The sequence below is a fragment of the Odontesthes bonariensis genome, chromosome 3 (genome assembly GCF_027942865.1).
Source record: "Odontesthes bonariensis isolate fOdoBon6 chromosome 3, fOdoBon6.hap1, whole genome shotgun sequence".
NCBI classification, from domain to species: Eukaryota; Metazoa; Chordata; class Actinopteri; order Atheriniformes; family Atherinopsidae; genus Odontesthes; species Odontesthes bonariensis.
This window is the reverse complement of record NC_134508.1, coordinates 10,014,508-10,036,930: the sequence shown is the minus strand read 5'-3', so window position 1 is coordinate 10,036,930 and position 22,423 is coordinate 10,014,508. Positions and strand designations below refer to the sequence as shown.

Genomic DNA, 22,423 nt, shown 5'->3' with positions numbered 1-22,423 from the left:
TAACCCCATAATTTTTCCAGTGTCATGTAAGGGAGTCAGTCCTTGGCTGCATAATTGATGATGTGATTGATGTTTAATTTTATTTTTTATTTCTATTTATAGAGAATGTATTAATTTTTTTATTTTTTTTATTTATTATGTTGTATTTTCAAATTATGAATAAATAGATTTATTTATTTCTTGCCTTCAGCCATAAAACTGAAAGTGTAAATATCAGTGGTGCATATTCATGATTTTCCTGCCATCATAATGCTTCATTTGTAATTTTCAAGTTAACAATCCCGTTCATTCTGACGTCCAATGTTTCCAGCCCCTCCTCATCTCATTGAGAAACCCCAAGATGTCCAGAGGCTCATTGATGACTCACTGTTGTGGGAGTGTAAAGCCACTGGGAAGCCGAAACCGTCTTACAGATGGATGAAAAACGGGGAGAACCTGGAGTCTGCAGAGGTGAGATCTGCCAAATGTCTTTACACCTGAAGATAAAGTTCCTCCTTAGCAAAGGTTAGGCTTTCAACTGCAGCTTTGGCACAGATGTTTCTTTCAATCTCATCTCCTCTGAATGAAGAACAGACACAGTCCTGTGTTGTATTTCCAAAGCTTAACTGCACTGCTTTATCAAGCTTTACCCACTAATTTCCATGCATTATTGTCTTCCTCATTGAAGCAGTACATGATGTTATTCACTTCCACAAAACAGCACCAATTTCAAAGGAATTGGACTGTGTCCACCGTGCATAAACTAAACCTCCCTGCAGTCTGAGGATTCCCACAAGAAAATCTCTGTCTCATGTGGGCATTGGAAAATATTTGACTTTATTATTTGTTTTGGATTATTATATCCGGTCTTTTAACCAGGTTGTTTGAAAGAGACTGATTGGACACTCAGGCACAGCTTGCACCTGATGAATAAAACACCATTATGTTTTAATTTGCTTCATGATGCAAAAACTGGCAACAAACACACTGGAGGATATCGATCAGCACTTGAATGTTGTACATGTGGTTGGAATGAACCTAGTCTGTCATTAGATTACTTGAGGGGATGCTCCCCGCAGCATGGCCTCTTTCACATCAAAAAAGATTTGCTTTGCTGTCTGTTTAGCCAATAGCAAACGGTTAATCAACACACTTTTCTACAGTGCAAAAAAAAGCCCAATCATTTGCCTATTATTTGCAGTGTCTTAAGATGTGTGAATTTTCAAACACATTTGATTAGTTTTAGTTATTATTGTTCGCTGGCCTTACTTCTGTCTCATTTCTTTGTGAGCTGAATAAATGGAAGTGCTTCAAAAAAACAGAACTGCTAAATGCACTCAGCCATCTGGACACGGAGTAGCGAGCAGTATGTGATTAAAGGTCACACTGACGACACTGATTTTTGTACATCAGATTCCTCCTTAATGTAGACATAATGAATAAATATATTCAGGATGCATGGGTGAATGGATTAATCAGCAAAGGTGTTTCATTGTTTGAAATGCCACCATTAACCACAGTAGCTTAATGAGTCGAAGAGGGAAAGGTCAGCCATATAAGAAGCAGTGGGGAGAGGATGCACCATTTGTTGTTATTTATTACTGTGAATCAATTGAGGCCTTCCTGGGTGTGTGGTTCACACATCCTTTAAGACTAAAAACAAAAGTTTTTTGGGGATTCCACAGGTTCATTTTCTTCTGCGTTTGCACCTTTAATCCAGTGCTCTTATTGCTCTGTGCCGTAAGGTTCTATTGAGAAACAACTCTACTCCACACAAACAATTTGCATTTGTCTGGTATCACCATCGTATGAACTACTGTTTTGGTTCTGAATTTGAAAAAGGAGAACTGGCTTGGTGGGCGTGTACAGAATGGTCTTCTCTTGTGTTTTGACATGTCACTGATGTAGACATTATCGCCACCTACTGGCCTGGCATACTGTGAGTTTTAGCATTTGTGAGAATTTCTACATTCTGGTCTGAACTGAGATTTTTTTTAAAAACCAATCTAAAAAGTATCTGGAGTTTTATAGTGGAGGCCTCAGTCCTGTTCCCGTCTGCTCCTGCTGGACTTTTTACCATTAGCACCCACTAACACAAGATGTGGGATCCCAATCCCAAAGAAGGGGACTGACATGTCAGCAGCTGCATAATTCATCTGTTGACACCCTAACATAGTATTACTGTAGCATGAAGCAACTAATAAAAAGCAATTTAAGTTTAATTAGCTTCATAAATCACATATAGGTAAGAGCAACAAATAAGCAAGGGTAATTGTAGGACAAGGTCATGGGTTAGAAAAACAAAACTCAACATTATATTTTCCTTCTTTCATGAACTCACATCAGCTTGAAGAAAAAAAAACTGTGGTTAGGTCTCAAAAGATGTAGGATATAACAGAATCATTTGAAACAATCCCTAACTTTTGTTCCATCCTCAGTCTTTCTGACAGACTCAGCTTTGTACAGTAAAGTCCTTTCTTTGAATCTTCCAAAGAAGGTAAAAAGCTAACTAAGTAGCCTACCAGAGCTGTTGTGACGAAAGCACAGTAGTTTTTTAAAAATAATTTATGAATGATAATAATGTTTTATGGTCCCGTGTGGCCACAATTCCAATGCAGCCCTGTAGTGTGACTCATACAACAAACACACTGCTATACATGGCTTCTAAATGCAGCAGCAAAAAAGAAAGGTACAAAACTACTAGCGTTTACTTAACTAAATCTATTGATACCCAAACATAGTACCAGCTTGAAGCCATGATTAAAAAGCAATATAGCTTTAGTTAGTTTACAATACAACATGGATATAAGAGCAATCAATGAAAAAGTGACAAAGGTAAAGTAAAGCTAAAGCACTGTTGACAGGAGCAATCATCTTACTGTGATACGAAGGGTCTCCATTCTTCACATCAGGACGCTGTGACAGTGAGCCAAAGTTTTTAATCCCAGATACTGGAACATGCACCGCTTTTATCCAGAACAGGGTTCATTTTGGACCTCGAAGGGGCATGCTGTTGATTTCACTCAGTGTGCTTAGTTCTTTTTCTCAGCTTCGTTGTTCATTCCAACAAGTGGTTAAATCTAGCTAAGAACAGGAGCCGTTGCTGCTACAAGCAATTACAAGATTAAGACCAGTTAAGAGGACTATGGGACCACCCTACAGATGGCTTACTGTGGCACTCTTACACTGAAGTTATTCCTTCTAAGAGTCTAAAGTAGAAGCCTTAGAATTGCAGAAGTCAATGGTGCCATTTTAAGGGAGGTTTACTACATCCTGCTAAGGAGTAGGGAGATGGTTGAGGTTAGCTGCTTTTTGTTCTGTCACTGTATGTCAGGTTGTGGTGTGGAGAGAGGACACGGATGCGGACTTTCAAAAAAAGGTTGATTTAATAACAACAAAAACAAACAAAGTTTAAACTAAAGCCGCGGCAAAGCCGGATTCTAAAAACGTTGCTATAAACAAAACAAAAAAAAGAACATGGCATGGAATAAATACTTAGCTTTGACAAAAACGTGGAAATCATGGGAGGCCGGAAACCTGGCATGGGTATTACAACTTGACATCAAACGGGGAACCAACAAACAGACAGGGGAGACCGGAAACTAAATAGGGAGTGAGAGTGATTGGGGAGTGAGTGCAGCTGAGGGAAAAAACACAGGTGAAGTGAGTGAACTAATAAACAGAGTGTAGGGAAACTAAGGCATGACAAAAACTAAAGATGGACTGAAAACAAAAGCATAACCTAAACATGAAAACTAAAAACAAGAGTCTCTGGGCGTGACACTGTAAAGCTTGGGAGCTTGGGAGCTTAGTCCACATCAACTTCAGTACTCTTTCTCCGTGAGGCACTTATTGTATATTAATTAAATATCTATGAAAAGAATGAGCAGATTTATCTTACAGTTCTGCTCTGGTGAGCACTAATAATTTCACACGTTAAGCCCTGTAATGACATGTTCCATTTCTAACTTATTAAAAGATAAAACACGGGAGATTAAAATCCATTTTATTTGATTCATTTGTTGCTTTTTATTTCTTTTTATCCTTGCATATGAAGAGAAGGGTTCAGGGATTCAAAGGGATTTTTTTCAATTTTCATAAATTTATGATGTTTTTAAAAAGAAAAACGTTTGCATCCCTCCAACAAAAGCTGTCTCCAATGAGTAATTTTGGGAGAACAAAGCTGTAGCCAGCAATCAAACCCAATGTGCTCACTTTTCTAAACTACAGAAAACATTCCTTCCTCTTATGTTCTACAGATTTTGATCAAATGAATCAACTCAGCTTCGCTGGCAAATGACATTGCCAATCATTTTCACTCGGCAGAAGGCGTACAGATGGTCCCCCCAGGTCCCTGCATGAAAAACTGCTGATTCGAGAGGAACGTCATGGTTAATTAATAGCAGCTGTAAATGGGAGTGCTTCCCCTGCACAGACTGATATACGCCACCATTTTCCTCCTTCGCCAGAAGGGATATTCACCCCTGCACATCCAGAGCTGCCGAACGTTATGGAAATTCAGGCACAACCTGCTCAAATACAGGATTAGTTTGTGATCTTTCAGTGAGGACAGCCTCTCTTTTCATGTGACAGCCCCTTAATCCCCCACGACTGGGGTTCAAATGGGCTCCTAATGACATTGTGTATGAGCCGGAGGAAAACACAGCAGATGAAGGGCACAGGTAGCAAAACCTTCACACAGCTGCGTAGACATGTATGACGACCGTTCCGGCATTAAAAAGGCTGAAGAAGTGAAGGAGTGGTGCAAGAACTTGAGATAAGAGAGATAAATGTATATCGGAGATTAAATGTCCAGCTGATGCAATGATCCTGCTCAGTTTTTAGTCCATCAAGCCCAGCAGTGCCTAAATAGATTTTAATTTGATGGCTCAGTGACGGGCATGATTTCGCCCGCAGGGGACCAGAAACGATAGTTGAAACAGATGAGGAGGAGGTACAGCATGTACACAGCGTTTGGTATGTAGAAGGCATACCTACAGTATCTGAGAAGCAATTTTCAGATGTTATGATATTCCTCCCTCTTATATCCCCTCCTCCTGCTGAAGGGGAAACAGGCCCTGTGGTGCAGATATAAATAGGGCATGGTTTTATTTCACTCTCATAAACATGTAGATTGATTAGGGTCATTTTCTGCTGGCCTGCCTCTATCCACCCAAGCCTTTCCCTCCATTAGTGATGAAAACTAGATTTATTGCCACGTCTGTCATTTCCAGACCATAATTCACAGGTCCGCTGCTCGGCTGTTCTTTATGCAAAAAAAAAAAAGGCATATTAAAGGCATGTGTCTCTGTGTTCGTAGGAGCGCGTACAGGTTACCAATGGGGTGTTGTCAATAAGTCGCCTGACTCTGTCAGACACAGGAATGTACCAGTGTGTGGCTGGGAACAAGCACGGCGAGGTCTACTCCAATGCAGAGCTCAGAGTTATAGGTAAGAGGCCGCCTCAGTGTGTGTGTGTTTGTACACCAGCAATAATACGTCTATTTTCCTGTTTGCTCTGTCTTCTTCCCGCAGTTCAGTGCTGCAAGATGACCTCTGGCCTCTCTCTTATTGGCCACTAATTGAAAAGCATTAATTATAAGATGAATGCATCCGGCTGACAGTGATGTATGCCAGAGCCAGTCTGTTCAGCAGCCTCGCCCATCTGCCTTGTCAAGTCTGTCACTCTCCTCCTCTGGCTGGCGGCAGCTCTCATTCACCACTCAACCCTCCAACATATCTCGCCCTGATCAGACTGCTGATTGGAATCAGGCTCAATACAGCCGAGCGCTCTGGTCCAACTTATGGTGGAGATTTGAGCAAAGAATGTCAGGGAGATATCACACAGCTACGCTGCCTCTGAAAAGGGCACATACTTTTTATAGTCAGGGAGAGTTATAACGAGGGAATGATCACATGGTGAAAGATTTGCATGTACCCTGACAGGGAATAATAACACATTTATGTCAAACTCCTCAATTCTACATCAGCCGGCTGCTTCACTCTGCAGAATTCTGATTATTGTGTAAGCTCGCATGTTTGAAATCTCTGTTGCGAAAATTTCCTGTGCCAATGAACTCATTTTGCAAAATGGTGGAAAAAAATTACGAGACGCGTTTGATGTGGGATAAATGGATGTGAGGCTTTTACAAACGCTGGCTTTAATATGCTGCTCCTCTCTCAGCTGTTGCCCCAGATTTTTCTCACAATCAACTGAGGAGCCAGACGCTGGTGAAGGTGGGAGGAGATGTGCTCATCGAGTGCAAGCCCAAGATGTCTCCTTGGGGTGTGATCTCTTGGCGGAAGGGCAGCGAGCCCCTCGATGATGATAACAGGTAACATCATGAACTCATTGCGTTCTGCTTTTAGCTGACTTTAGATTCCAAACCTAAAAGGCCAGATTCACGTGTACAATTTCAGATGCACCTCAGGTTAAACGTTGCTTTCCTAACACACTGTTTTGCTCACATTCAAATATGTAACATTCAGTCCTGTGAATTAGTGTTTAGCCATCTCTCATTTCTTCATACATTTCCAGGAATTGGTCAATTGGTACAGCGATTTACTGAAACATGTGCAAACGTGAATGGAAATCCATTATATATGAACAAAACTATTCTTACCAGCTTAAAAGTCAATATTCGGTCTGAGCACTTTTATTCTTCATCACAGCCTGACCTGTCTGGGACGAGCTTTCTGTCATTTCTTTAAGTAGTCTTCAGGAATAGTTCTCCAGGCTTCTTGAAGGACATCCCAAAGCTCTTCTTTGGATGTGGGCTGCCTTTAGTTCCGTTCTCTGCCAACATGATCCCACACTGCTTCAGTAATGTTGAGGTCCGGGCTCTGGGGAGGATTCATCCCTCCATCAGACCTGCTGCCACTGATTTTCAGTCCACTTCTTGTGTCCTTTGGCACAGCTCAGCCTTTTCTCCCTGTTTCCCTTCCTTAAGAACGGCTTCTTGACAGCCATCCTTCCATGGAGCCCATTTCTGATGAGGCTTGGGCCAACAGCAGATGGATCAGCTGAAGGTCCAGATGTGTTTCAGATATGTCTGCTGTAGACATTTTTTATGCCTGCCACCTTTCTTTTGTCTACCACTTGTCCAGTTTTCTTAGATTTTTTTTTTGGGCACACCGCCCATCTTGCTGAGATACGCATTTTTAGCTCACTGCTGTTTGTGAATCTTCTTCACAAGTTGGGGTAGAACAGAACCGGGAGATTGACAGGTGGATGGGAGGCAGGTAAAACGTGGCCAAAAGTGTGCTTCACTGGGAAACAAATATTAGCATCCAGAAACGCGAAATCCCCAGAAACTAACCATGCTCTGGAAACAGGCAAACCCGTTTTAGTGTTTTATCTGTAATTGAAAACTTCTGATTCCTGTCACTCTGCTGTCTACCCTGCTGTCTACCCTGTGACAGGGATCTGAAGATGTCAGTCCCAAATGCAGCTATCTCCTTCATACAGATAATGTTTTTTCTCCAACGACGGATGGAGATTTCACACATCCGGATACTGACGTTTTCACCCAGTGCTTCCCCCGAAGAGTGTCAGGGCTCACCCTTAGGGACAGGGTAATGCTGCGTGTACACCAAGAGCGACCTCCGCAATCTGTGGATTGTCATTGGTTTTCGCCGAAACACGTCATAGCTTATTACCATAATGTTAGCTTGAGTTTAATCGCTTGAATCCGCTCTGGTAGCGCAGTTCTCTTAGCCACTGGAGAATCCGCTCTGGTAGCCCAGGTAGCTCACCCTCCATAGAAAAATAATGATTTCCGGCGCTCAGGTAGCGTAGGTCGCTCTTGGTGTACACGCAGCATAAGGAGCCCAATCATCAGGGTAGGGCTCGACATAGAGTTTCTACTCCTCTGTATCAAAAAGAGCCAGTTGAGGTGGTCTTGGCTTCTGGTCAAAATGTCCGACAAAATGCCTCCCAGGGGAGGTGTTTTGGATATGTCTCAGCAGTAAGAGGCCTGGATACAGACAAAGGGTGTGCTGGAGAGATTATATCTCTCAGGTGGCTTGACCTTCAGAGAGCCTGGAGAGCTATTGCTCAAGTCTGGCTCACTGGAAGTGAAATATAAAGAATTGAGAGGTGAACACGAGACTTTTATAAAGTACTGTAAGTCATCTGCAATGAGATTTCACCCTTGGCTTGTCTCAATACTTGGCATTGTGTTTAAGTATTATGGGGGGGAAAAGACGTTTATAAATGAAAACATGGAGACATTTTCAGACCCTTCTTCCAGCACACAATTACTTCTGTGATGTCTGCCAGTGCATTTTAAAATAGTTTCACAACTTGGTCTGCTCCTCTGAAATTAGTATACCCTATACTTAATGGCTGTGTCATAGCTTGATATCATCAAGAAAGCTCTCAAATTTCAAATATTCAAAAAATTACAAACTGAAGGTAAGAGGTTTGAAAAAAAGTCACTGTAGTATAAAAATCAGGGATGGTCGCCGAGCCGATGTGGAGATGGGTGATGAAGAATTCAGCTGACACGGACTTAATCGAACATAGAAACCTTTATTGCATTCATCAGGTCCGTCTCGAATTTACAGAAAAGATGCATCAAGTCTGGAGAGATGAGCCCAATTGTTCTTCTTCAGAGGGTGAAACTTCTTTTTATGGGTGTTAATTTATCCCTATATGGTGGAGATGCTCCACGTCCCTTTTTCTCCAGGCATCTAGCCAGGAGACAATGCATATGAACTTCACGCCTTTGGAATGTATTTTCCTCCGAATCTCCTTATTTGACTATATGCTATCTCTGGTTGGAACACATGTACTCAGTGACCTTAGAGATGGTCCTTTTCAACTGTTCTCTTGAGTATCAGACACCTCATCACCTTTTAGCATTCAAGAGTTGCCTGTCGGTGCTGGCAAACTGCTCTGTATGTAGTGTGGAATTTAGTGTTTTTAGCTCTGATTCAGTACAAAGAGAGAGGGGGAATGACATGCAGCACAAGGCCGGCCGATGCAGGACTCGAACTGGGGCCAGCTGCAGTGAGCCTCTTGTACATGGGGCGCCTGCTCAACCCACTACGCCACGGACCACCCCAACACATGTAACTTCAACTCATAAACTGTTCATATTTATAATGAGTGAATTATAATGTTCACATAAACAGGATCTACAGTCAAATCAATAACTGCAGGGAACAGGAGAGCTCGACATTGAATCCTTTTACTTTACTTGCTCAGACATAGAATTCTGAGTTGGTATCACAGAAGTTCTTTCATTACCAACAATCCTCAAATACTTAAAAACTGAAAGTTTCAAAGAAACTGCTTCAGTGTCCGCTGATATTCTGCAGTCTCTGTGTTTTTTTGTTTGGTTTTTTGCTGTATTTTGATGCAAAAATTCTGATTCTCTCCTCAGATGATGGAACACCATGCTTAGAGGACTAAAAACAGCATGAGACCTAACTGAGTAATGGTTAATGGGGTCCACTGAGTTTTATCTCCAGCTTTTTTGTGGTGTCCAAACAGACCATCTGCTGAGTATATATTAAAAGTGCTATTCAAGTACTTTTCACCTCAGCAGGGGTGGTAAAGGCTCCAGAAATCAAATTGCTCAGCTTCTGACATCTTTGCACGTTTCTAAAGGAGCAGAGGGCGATCTTAGCCTTGTTTGACCCCAGAGATGTGACGTGCGCTACATGTGATTTCTTCTTCTGGCTGTGCGCGTGTGTGTGTCTGTCTGAATGAAGTGCGAAGTCTGGCCCCGAAGCCTCGCTGGAGACAGAGGTCACCCATTGGGTGTCACCACTCTTGCATGACTCGGCTCTGACAGCAGGCCTGTGTGCACAGTGTCTTGCCAGGCTTTGCATATAGACAAAGCAGTGTTGTTGCTTGTCAAACAAAGTGGCGGGAAATTTGCATAGTGGTTTCGGTGCCGGTGCCCTTCACTCGCCCTCCGACGTGTCGATCACGCACCTCAACCTCACTGCGCTCAGACCAATTTGACTCTGTTGATTTGAGTTTATGGTTAAGATTGATTTCACACTTGTGCTGGGTGTGACAAGAGCTGACATCCTCGCAAAGTGATTAATGAATTCACATTGTTTGTTCCAAACTCAAACACGTGCTTTGCTGTGCTTTGTGGAAATTTTACCCCTGCATCCATTTGCCCTTCAGTGTTCTCACGTACTCCTGACCATAAATCACATTTCGACCAACTGCTTAGATAGAAAAGGAATGAGTTCAAATTTAGAGGTAATTAATGATTTAGTCTTGAATAAATACATTTGGGGAGTTTTTGTTGTGGCAGCTGTAATGGATATCCAATGCACAAAGCATAAAGATAACAGATCATTAGAAGATGGATCTCTTTAAAGCTGTCTTCACTCTGGTAGTTTGGAAGCCCCTTTGAAGTTCAGCAGTTTGTTTATTGTCCTTGAATAAATCATACTTGGCTCAGACCACCTGTGTGGTTGCTTCAGAATTAAAAATTCAAACCACCCCAGCCATATTCCAGCAAAAGGAATTTTTTACCATGACCCCACACTTTATTGCTAGCTTGGAATTAGAAAAACCGTTTACAGAGCTGGAAAACACATGTCAGCGCCTTTAAATGTGCTGATTGCGGTTCCCCTTAACTCTCCTCCCTATTATCTCCTTTTCCTCTCATCTGTGACTGCAACATATAAATACACACACACACACTCTGATGCTGTGTGCCACTTAATGAAAATGTTTAGCATCTGCTGTGGTAATCATTAGATCGGTTGTTTTTTAAACATCTGCCCACTAATAGCTGTTCAGCCTGTGAATTGACTGCAGTATTTAGTCTCATCACGCTGTTTGTTTGCAAAATCTTAAGACTCAGGAGCAGCTCGTCCATTTAAATGGGCTAAACTTTGTTGTATTTCAAAAAAATGAAAGAAAGTTTCAGTGAAAAAGCATCTGTATTCCCGGAGACCATGATCAGTAGTGAACCCGTCCTGCTGGGCTCCAGGCTGAAACACAAAAGTTTTGACCAATCAGAGTTCTTTACTGTCAGCTATGGGCTTGAGGAGGTGTGACGGCTGTTCACTGACGGGCTCCGTACGTTACCAGAAAAAGAAGATTTGTATGCGTCATGCTATCAGAGTGTCTGTTCTAACGCAGCCCAATTCCTGACTAGAACCAGGAAATACGACCATATTAGTCCAGTGCTCAGGTCTCTGCACTGGCTTCCTGTTGCTCAGAGAATAGACTTTAAAACAGCTCTGCTTGTGCACAAGTCTCTTCATGGTCTAGAGCCAAAGTACATCTCTGACATGTTAGAGCCATATGAACCAACTCGGGCTCTGAGAACCTCAGGGAGGGGTCTCCTGCTGGTGCCCAGAGTCAGGACTAAACAAGGTGAGGCTGCGTTTCAGTTTTATGCTCCTAAAATCTGGAACAGTCTTCCAGAAGATGAGAGACAGGCCTCAACTCTGACAATGTTTAAATCCAGGCTGAAAACAGTTCTATTTAGCTGTGCATATGACACCTGAAAGTATTTTATCTGCACTCTTCACTTTTAAATGAATTAAATAATGATTATTTTTCATGTTTTTTTTATGATTTTATTGCCTTCTTGTGATTTTATGTAGCTGTAAAGCACTTTGAATTACCTTGTGTACGAATTGTGCTCTACAAATAAAATTGCCTTGCCTATGCCTAACCAAGCGGTTTTTCTCACTTCCGAGCCCCACCGATAACATTTCCCTGCTTTTATTCTTTTAATTGTTGATGCCTAAACCCAACTATTTACTTTTTAACGTTTAAACCTAACCACAAATAAACCGACAAGTAATTCGAATTAATAAAGTAAGTTTAGAAAATACAGGCTCAGACAGGAGACACATTCGGACCTCCTGTTTGACAGTAATGTATGTAACTCCACTACCAAGCCGTCTAATCTCCAAATCTAAACTTTTTCACTAGTTCAGTCTGAGAATTGCTCCTTTGGTTTGTTAAGTGCCGTGAGACTGCATTCATTTAGGTCATTGTTTCTTTTCTCGGACATGCACGAAATATAAAGATAAGAAATAAATAAAGAGGCAAAGAAAACCTTGTTAAAGCACACAATTTAATAGATAAAGCGTTGTGAAAGTTAAACAAACTCCTGTAAGATTTCGTTTAGCTCTATATATTTAAATTGAGATGTTTTAGTGATTGATTAGTTTACGTTTTGTTCCAGGTGTTGAATTGTTGATGTGTTAAGATTTAATCGTGCACATTCTTGCATTCGAGTGCTCTATTATTGTCAGAACATTCCCATAGTCCCTCAGAGGTGAAGATGCAACAATATGTGCTAGATTCACTTTTGAAATGTTGATAAGTTTGTCTTGATTCTTCCATCCTCACAAAATAGTGCAGCTTAACTTTAAAATAGGAGTGAACGCTCTCTAGGATACCTGTCTGCCACATCGGTTTCATGCTGTGAGTCTGAGTTTTTCAGTGGAGAAAGAAGGAATAGCTGAGAATCCTAAAGCAATTCTTTACAAATAGTTGTTTGCAAGTAAAAAGTCAAAGAAAATTGGACTTGAGCAATAGAGTATCCATACTGTGTGTGAGGCTTGTGTGACATCAATTTCATCATCTGCAACAGTTGATGAGCGTCCCTCTGCCACTGACCTGCAGCTGTACAGACTGAGCACACAGGGTTAGGGTCTCCATCAAGAGCAGAAAACATTTGAGAGGAACAGGACAAGAAGTTGATTCAGGAGAAACTTTGCAAGTCTCTAAATAACAAAACAATAAAAACTCTACATTGTACCGTAGACTGATGAAATGCCACTCCATGGCAAACTTCAGCACAACTGACCCAAAAGATACAACGTTTTTTAGAGGTGCTCACAGTTTTAAAGATGCTGCACGTAAGCATCCGCTGTGACCATAGGCTGGTTCCCAGAATGCACCTGAATCTGTCTGCCGCTTTTTTGTCCAGGTGACAAAAATTCATGAACATATCACTAACCCTAACCCCGCCCAACCTTTTTCTTTCCAAAGCGGACAGGTTGTCATACTCGTGTCGGTGGTTTAGGTCAGAGGGGCTCGTGGGAATTAGCAGATTTATTGCTCAACTTCTCTGGCTATATTGTCATTGATATACACACAACTCATACCTAGCTTTCCCCTCGTTTGCATTACACATGCACACAACTGGTATGCGTTCCAGTATGTGTGCTGTGGTACTTTAACAAATAGCACTAGACTTGCCTGTGACTCTTACAAGGTTTCTAACTCCGCATTTTCCTTGTGATGATATGAAATAGGTATTTTACTGTCCTAAATAATCAAGGTGGCTCCTGAGTGTAGCATATAAGGCTGAAAATCATGTTAATTGTTCCGATAGCTTCATCTGCAGATTGTTTTCTCAATTATTTGATAGATCATTTGCCTTACGAAAACTCCCTCTATCTCACACGAGCATCGCATTGTAAGTCACAATGTGATCATGGGAATGTAATAAGGTGTGAAGTCTCGTTTTTTTCTCACTAACTGCGATTGCTTTGATGTATGTGGGTCACTGATACAGTCCAACTGTGGAGCAAACTGAATCCTGGTTTCACACCTACCGCAGTGGTGTGATAAGCACGAGCACTGTGTTTTCCGCTTGTTTTACTGTATATATAGCACAAAGCCCAGATAAAGCAACTGTGTTTGTATGCATGTGTCGTCTGTGTACGTCTGCTTGTCTGAGCAGGTCTGTTTGGTGATGCAGGTGCAAAATCATTAGAGGTAGCTGTGAACCCCTTTTGTTGAAGATTAATTGCCTTAATTGCGTTAGCACTCCACAGTGGCTTCAGCAGAAGGGGAACCGGTGTCACCAGCTGGGTAATCCATCTTCATAGCAGCAGCCCCATTTTTTTTTTTCCACTGCAGGACTCAAGCGGAGGGAGGGGATGTCTTATCTACCCCAGACAACCCTGCAGGGACGAGGTTTAGATGACATCAGCTGGAACAAAGCAGCTGAGAGCGCAGAGCAGAGCAGAGCAGAGCAGGGCTTGCTGATGAGGATGTAAGCGGGCCGCGCCCGGCCGTAGAGAGGCGGCTGCAAAGCACGCCATTTCAATATGTCACCAGCAGGAGGAAATGGAGTGTGTTAGGCCACTCAGACCTGACACACTCATTAAGCTGTCCTTTTTTGCATGTCGCTGCAGGATGTGCGGGATGTGCATTAAACACCGTCTGTAAAAAAAACCTTGAGTAATTATCTCTGTCGGCAGGTATTAGAGCTGGATCTTTCGGCCCCGGCGGGGGGTGTCAGTGACTTGGGTGTGGCTGACACAACAACCCTAAGTTTTTATTTTTCACCAGGCGCTCAGATAGTCAATATGTGCTGCTTTGTTGTGTTTTTTGGTGCATATTTAAAAGGGAGAACATACAATACGGTGGGGTCTTTGATTGTCTTTATCCTCAAGAAGCTGACAATCAGAATTCCAGTATACCAAGCCTTAGTGTACAGTCCAAAAGGCCATTCCTTTAAAATAGGTGTGAGATATGGCAATGTTATGTAAATGCCATTTGCCTTTATTGTAATGTAATGTAATTATTTGTTGTCCCCTGCATTATGCATCATACCTCTGCAAAAAAGGGGGGACAACTGGGGGAATCAATACGCAAGATTCCTGGGGAAGCAGAATTCCATCTTTTGTGTTGAGTGTTCAGAAAGCGCAGAAGAAGCAAATGCACCTGGCAAACTGCTGCCAAGTCAAAATGCCACTTGGGCTCCTGTTGTGTCTGTAAGTGCACATTACAGATAACATTCAGTACATCTGACAGATTTAAGATGAATATCAATTCATGTAAATGATGAACATTCTACCTCACAATATGGGGCTATTATTACACGCCACGTTTAAAAGTTTAGACTCAGTTTTGGAGTTTTTAGGTTTAATATGAAAGGTTGTGTGTGCTGTCACCTGCACATCTCAGGTCTGTGTAGTGGCAGCCTGTCTGGCAGCGCATGCATGTCAGGACATGTGCAGTCCGGAGTGGGGAAGCCTCCAGATTTTCTCCAGATCTTTTTTTTACTGAATAAACCTCTCATTCATTTATGGATTTATTCATTTATTTCCTTTGGTTAGCCAGGAAGTTCCCATTGAGATTCAAGATATCTTCTTCCAGGGAGTCCTGACCAAGAATGCATCACAAGACAAAATATCAACATAAAAGTTTCAAATAAAAGACAGTTTCAGATTTGAACTAAAACAGAAACGTGTTTCTTGTTAGAATATTAAAGTACCTTTGAAAATCTGTAGAGGGGAGTGTTCGTAAGCTGATGATATTTTGATAGTGATTTCATACATATGGAGTAATGCAATAAACAGCAACGTGCGCATTTAGCTTCCCTGGTTCAGAGAGCGCTATCCAAGAGTTATACAAGGCGCAACGGTGAGTGCACAAACATGCACGCATATTGATAAAATCATCACAGTCTACATAGAGAAATGAGCACTGTACTATTTTCTTTCCGGCTGCAAAGGGAAAGGATAAAGCTTTTTTAAATAGATTGTCAATATGAGCATTAAAAGTAAGCTAATCCATATACCAAACCATATACTGAGTTTATTGGAAGGGACTCTTTCTACACTATATTGGCAAAAGTATTCACTCACTCATCCAAATAATTAAATATGGGTGTTCCAATTACTTCCATGGCCACAGGTGTATAAATTCAAGCACCTAGGCATGCAGACTGCTTCTGCAAACATTTGTGAAAGAACGGGTCGCTTCCAGGACCTCAGTGAATATCAGCAAGTCCAGTCGTGAAATTTCCTCGCTACTAAACATTCCACAGTAAACTGTCAGTGGTATTTTTACAAAGTGGAAGCGATTGGGAACGAGAGCAAAAAGGCAGAGCGGGGTCAGTGGATGCTGAGGCGCGTAGTACATAAGTCAGCAACTTTCTGCAGAGTCACTTGCTACAAACTCCATGTGGCCTTCAGATTAGCTCGAGAACAGTGCGTAGAGAGCTTCATGGAATGGGTTTTCATGGCTGAGCAGCTGCATCCAAGCCACACATCACCAAGTGCAATGCCAAGCGTCGGATGCTGTGGTGTAAAGCACGCCGCCACTGGACTCTAGAGCAGTGGAGACGCGTTCTCTGGAGTGACGAATCACGCTTCTCCATCTGGCAATCTGATGGACGAGTCTGGGTTTGGCGGTTGCCAGGAGAACGGTACTTTACGGACTGCATTATGCCAAGTGTAAAGTTTGGTTGAATGGAGATTATGGTGTGGGGTTGCTTTTCAGGAGCTGGGCTTAGCCCCTTAATTCCAGTGAAAGGAACTCTGAATGCTTCAGCATACCAAGAGATTTTGGACAATTTCATGCTCCCAACTTTGTGGAAACAGTTTGGGGACGGCCCCTTCCTGTTCCAACATGACTGCGCACCAGTGCACAAAGCAAGGTCCATAAAGACATGGATGAGCCAGTTTGGTGTGGAAGATCTTGACTGGCCTGCACAGAGTCCTGACCTCAACCTGATGGAACTCCTTTGGGATGAATTAGAGCGGAGACTACGAGCCAGGCCTTCTGTCCAACATCAGTGTCGGAGCAGTGTCTGTTGTGGAAAGCTTTCCCAGAAGAGTTGAAGCTGTTTTAGCTGCAAAGGGTGGGCCGACTTCTTAATAAACCCTATGGATTAAGAATGGGGTGTCGCTTAAGTTCATATGCGTGTAAAGGCAGATGAGCGAATACCTTTGGCAATATAGTGTATATATACCCCATCTAGTGTTACAATAGGAGGATCAGCCTTCTTTGAGGCGGGAACAAGTAAAAGTAATAGATTTGGTCCTTTTTTTAAAGCTTAGAATTCATTTTAGTTTCAGTGCAGTGACTAAAAAGTTTCCTGTTAGAGCTCTATAGCTTGATAAAAAGAATGTGTTACTGTATAAATGACAGTGTCATCAATATAAAAATGGCTTGATTCAATTCATGTCCTAACTCATTTATAAAAACAGACAAGGGGTTCAAACAGATTCTCGAGGAACACCTGTGGTTACTGTGAGAGAGGCTGATGTATATATTTCAACGATAAAACAGTGACCTCTTTCGGAAAGATAATTTCTAAACCAGTTCAGAGCTGTGTCTTTTGTAATAGGAGATTGTGATCTGCAGAGTCCAAAACTTTTGACAAATCAACAACGCGAGCTGCACAGTGTCGTTTGCTGTCTAAGGATTTGGCAGTATTATTTATAACAAGCATAGCTTCTATAATGGTGCTGTGACCTTATCTAAAATCTGACTGAAATAACAGTGAATATTATTCTGTAACTCTCTGGCTTAAAAACATCCCAGAAAGGAAAAGGTTAACACCAGAGTCAACCTTGCTCTGATTTTCCTGAGACAGAGGTCTACCGGCTTATTGAGATTCTTTGAGTCAGGTTTGGCTTTTGTCCCCAGCTCCTGGTGGTTTTCTGAGGTTGCGTTTTGCACCTTTTGAAACGTTTTCTGTTCGCACCCCCGAAGTAATATAATGTGCGATTCACAGACGTGTGACCTCGGACTTTGTCTTCCTTTATCGCTTTATTTTTTGATATCTCACTTGATTTGAAGAAGAAATGCTGTCGTTGTGTGTTGAGCAGATCTGACTTTACCTTTTTCCAAGATGAGCACAGACTGCTGCAGATTAGTTTTCATATTTCACAGGTTTAAAGGGCGTTGCTTATTTTCAAATCTGTATGTTGGTTTCCAAATAAGCTTACTTGTTGCTCATTATTAATTACTTGTTACTTATTATTTATTTGTTTTCATTTTATTATCTGTTTGGTCAAACCTTAGTCAAATTCTTACTCAGTTTGACATATAAGTGCAGATGAATACACTGACATCAGACCAGTTTGCATTTGCAAACAAGGTAACCCGACTCCTCTGAGACGCAGCTGGTAGAAAACAGACTCCTTCGTGTTATTTTTTTCACATGGGAAAAAAAGGAACATCTTTGTTGAATTTCAATAGAATAAATTGAATTTAATAAAAATGAATCCTACATAAACTGATTGATACATAACTGAATTCAGTTTGATAAATAGATCATTGGAAAACAAATGAACTGAACTCGTGATATTTTGCAATAGTTCAATTTGAGACTTTATACATTATAACAGCACAAGCAACAGTACATTCAATACTAGTTGTGTTATTGAAAGTATAATGGCTCAAATAAACCAAATTTAGTTTTCTTTTTCTTGTTTACATATTTTTTTTGGGGGGATGGGGGGTGTAGGTTTCTGTAAGGCACTCAGGTAACAAAAACTCATACACTTTCATAAGAGATAGTCCCCTGATTCCTTTAATCTCCTACAGAAAAGTAGGAACGAAGAGAGACAGGAAGTGAAAGTAGATGGTAATACATGCTTTGGCCCTCAAAGTTTCCAACAGTTTAGGTTATTTTTAACAGTGATTTGTCAGTTTTTGACCCACCTGAAAGGCTTTCTGTCATATTTTCTGTTAAGCTGACCCGAACCAGTTTGGCCTGCAGATCAACCTGCAAGACCTGTGAGTTAACATTTAACTTCCAAAGACAATCTCCAGAAATCTTATGAAATTAAAACCATTTTAAAATCCAATTTGCCATAATTGTTACCAGGAAGACAAAAAGAGTAGCCAGTAGTACCATAGTTAGTACCATAGTTATTAAGGTTATTCACTTAATGGGATTATCACATCTGAATCGGGAGTGTGGACCGTTTTAATAGCTCGTAGTTATCTTAAAATCTGTATGAGAAAGAAATTCAGCCAGCATCTGACATGTGTTGTGCACGGTGAAGATCCAGATCCAAAAAAATAGCCATTATTCTGTGAGCTGTGTACCTCAATGTACTCTAATTACATGGCTGACACCAACAATATGGTGGTTTCACCATATATCAATATGGCAACATCCTGATACACTAATGGGCTGCAGAAACTAGGCAATTTACTTTGAGATCAAATAAATGCTCTTGGAAAAAATCCCAAATTATTAAATATTTTACGACTAAATTACAAAATGACCTTAGATGGATGCTTTTTATCCATCTTTTCCTGATTTTAAGCTACTGACACACATACTGAAGAGGGAGCAGAGCACATCAATCAGTGAGCATGAAAAATCTTTATCTCGGTATATTCTCTGATTCATTTTGTGCCGGAAGCCATGTTGAAACCATCTGCTAGGTCTGTTTGGAGCTTTAAGAGGTGTGTGTTAATGTCAGAGCTGTAGGTGTGAGTGTAACATGACAAGTTTTCTAGCCGCCATGTAAGCGAGAGAGTGAGAAACCACATGGGGGCATCTGGTTTGCTGGATGTTGATTAGTCTATTATCCTGTACAGAGAGTGGCATTTCCTAGAGCTGGATTTAATCTGTAGTCATGACCCACTGGTACACTGTCCCGCTTGTATTTCATACATCCCTCCTACATTGGCAGAGCAAATAAGCAGAGCTGTCATGTCAACGAAGTCTTGCAGAGTGATCTCTATTTATAAGCCAGACGCACTGCAGACAGAATCAGTGTCAAGAGAACACCAAAACTACGGAGGAGTGAACTTTGCACTCATTTTCTGTCTCACATTGTCTTTTCTTTCAATAATGCCACTGTTGTTTTCCAATAAGACTTTCATAAGAGTCTTATCAAATGTCTCAGGGTTTATTTTTATGAAGAGCTTGAATTCATAAGCGCTGTATGGAAACAGGTATATTAATAAATGTGGTGATTAAATGGTGCAAAAGGACCTCGTTCTCGGGGTGCATGCCATTATGCTCACTGAAAACATTGTTTATCATATTTAAATGTTTTTTTTTCCTTATCAGATCTCCGGTTTTTCCCCATTTACCTCTAATTGAGCATCTGCTTCTGACTCTCTGTGGTGGTTTCTCTGTGTGGCAGTGACGGAGTGCCAGGCCTGAATACTGAAAGCTTACTGTATGCACCCAGATGGACTTATTTCATTAGTCAGCCTTGAGCAGAGGTTTGCTGCCTGAGTTTCTGTGGATAGCTGACTGGTGATTTTAAATGTGCCTGCACCTACACCTCTGTGCCTTGGCTGTAGCTTCAAAGAAGACAAAGAAAAAAAAATAACTCATAGAGGAGTGCCCCCCCGCCCGCCCCGGCTGAGAATGGAAGCAAAGTGAGGATTAGTGCTTTGCTGATCCTGGAAGTTGCAGACAAAACCCGACACTGTTCAAAGGTGCCTGCTATCACACACACACACACACACACACACACACACGCACACACATCCGCAAAGCAGATGAAGTGTTTTATTTATCCAAACATGTGTCAGAGTTTGAGCTGCTCAGGAAGTGGAAATAATCTTATTGGTTTTTTAAACCTTAGTGGGCAGAAAATAACGTTCACTTTGCAGATGAAGTCTGGATGGCTTGATCATTTTCACCGCACAAATGCAGTTTTTATTCATTTGGAACTATATTATTAATAATTTTGAAAGAGGGCAGCAAGGTTGCTAACCTCAAAATGTACTCATTTTAATCTGAAAGAGCGACTGGAGCACGAGTTCATTTTTATAAATTTAAATATGCGCCATCATACCAGCTTTTCTTCTGCTTTGTCTTTTTTAGTGATTTGTATAAGGAGCATATTTTGTTATACAGTAAGTTGTGCAATACAAGGTTTCACATTTAGTTTTTTTGCATGCAGTTACAGAATGTTGTAGAAATTATACAGTTATGAAAAAGGAAGAACCCCCTCTTCCAGTTCTTAGGTTTTACGTATGAGGACGTGAAAAAAATCATCTGGTCCTTACCAGCTTTTATAATTAGGTACATACAAACAAAACAGTAAAAATGCCCGGCGGGTCGGTGGTGTAGTGGGTTAAGCAGCCGCCCCATGTACAGAGGCTACAGTCCTCGCTGCAGCTGGCCCCGGTTCGAGTCCCGCTCCGAGCAGCCCTTTGCTGCATGTCTTCCCCGTCTCTCTCCAACTGTCCTATCATAAAAAGCCCAAAAAAAACAGTAAAAATGCAGAAGAAATTTCTGCTTCCTTTGAAATTAAGAGGGTAAGTAGGTGCTGCTTATCAAATTCACCTTAACTGATCATTAACTGATCATCAGAAAATGTGAGGACCTCTATAAAAGCAGAAGTCCTTCAGCTGAAAACTGACTATTAATTCAGATCCTTCCCTCAAACAGGGATTTCCAACCACACCTGAGAAGCTGCAAGGCATAGTGGGCTTATCAGTCTTTTTTTCTACATTTATCAAGTGATGCACACGTCCATTGTCCAAAAAAGCATATATTTTTACCAGCTACATTCTCTGAACAAAGATAATCTCTTTTTAATACTAGGATGAAATAATTTTACACCTAAAAATCAAAATAAATTAGATAAGAAAGTTTTTTTAATTTTTTATTTCACTCCTACATGAATAATCATCAACTTTTACGGACAATTCTTTTACCAATTTCATGTACTGGGTAGTATAATCATGGCTCTGACCATTGTTATACCACCATTATTGTGTTAAACTAAAAGATTGTTGTTGGAGTGGATGAGTCAAGGGTAAACTGTCTCACGATATAACACTAGTGCACGCATGCGTATTTTATTTATTTATTTATTGAAAACATTTCTTGGAGAAAACCAGTTGCCAGGAGACTTAAAGAGTTTATGTGTGCTACGTAAATAAGCATATCCAAGTTAATGTGTCTATTAACATCATGTGTCTATGCATGAAATCTGCACGATATCTTTTAATTTATCTGGACTGTTGCTCATTTTTAAATTAATTTAGATAATTTTAATTGTTTCTCTTTATATTCTTTTATGTATTTTTAATGCCTCTTCCACTCCCTGCTGCAATGATTTATTTTATGGAAAGCACATTGTACATTGTACATGAAATGTGCTAAACAAATAAATTTGATTTGATTTGATTTGATTTAAAGGATAAACTGACTGTACACTAGCCTTTTCTTGTCAGTCTTGATCACAGGCATTAACTGATTTTGCTTGTAGGTTGTATTTAGAGACCATAAAAATAATCTGTAGATCAATATACTGTTCAGCTATTATTGCTGTACCATCCACATTCCACTGCATCGTTCACACACAGAATGTATCCTCCAAGCCGTTAAGGCTTCAGATCATGTAGAGCTTTACATTTTCATCTGTCAAACTGGCTGAACTGTTGCTGAATCGGCTCTTTTTTTTATATTTTCTCCCTTTGTGGAGCCAGAGGGGAAGAGACAGCAAAACCTGTTTTAAAAAAGAACACGAAGCGGAATTTTTTGACCAAACCCAAATAAATCTCCAACCAGCAATAAAGTGAATTCTGAGATGTTTGCCGAGATTAGGTCAGAACCCTCTTTACCCGTCCGCATCCCATGTACGGCTCGCCGGGATTATTTTTATCTGGGAGACTGTGGTTGATATCATTTTTCAAAGTGAGAATCCGCCGGCGCAGCACGAGTAATCCATCTTAGTTCCTCTGACAATATCCTGTGAAACATGTGTGT

General features: G+C 41.0%; 1 protein-coding gene across 1 annotated transcript in view; it reads left to right on the top strand.

Moving 5' to 3' along the window:
* cntn4 (contactin 4) overlaps positions 1 to 22,423 on the top strand; it is a 201,273-nt gene that overhangs the window by 129,449 nt on the left and 49,401 nt on the right. The window contains exons 9-11 of the mRNA XM_075460236.1: positions 311 to 450; positions 5,300 to 5,429; positions 6,163 to 6,313. Of these exons, the coding sequence (XP_075316351.1) occupies positions 311 to 450; positions 5,300 to 5,429; positions 6,163 to 6,313 (421 nt within the window). The remainder of the gene's footprint in view (positions 1 to 310; positions 451 to 5,299; positions 5,430 to 6,162; positions 6,314 to 22,423) is intronic.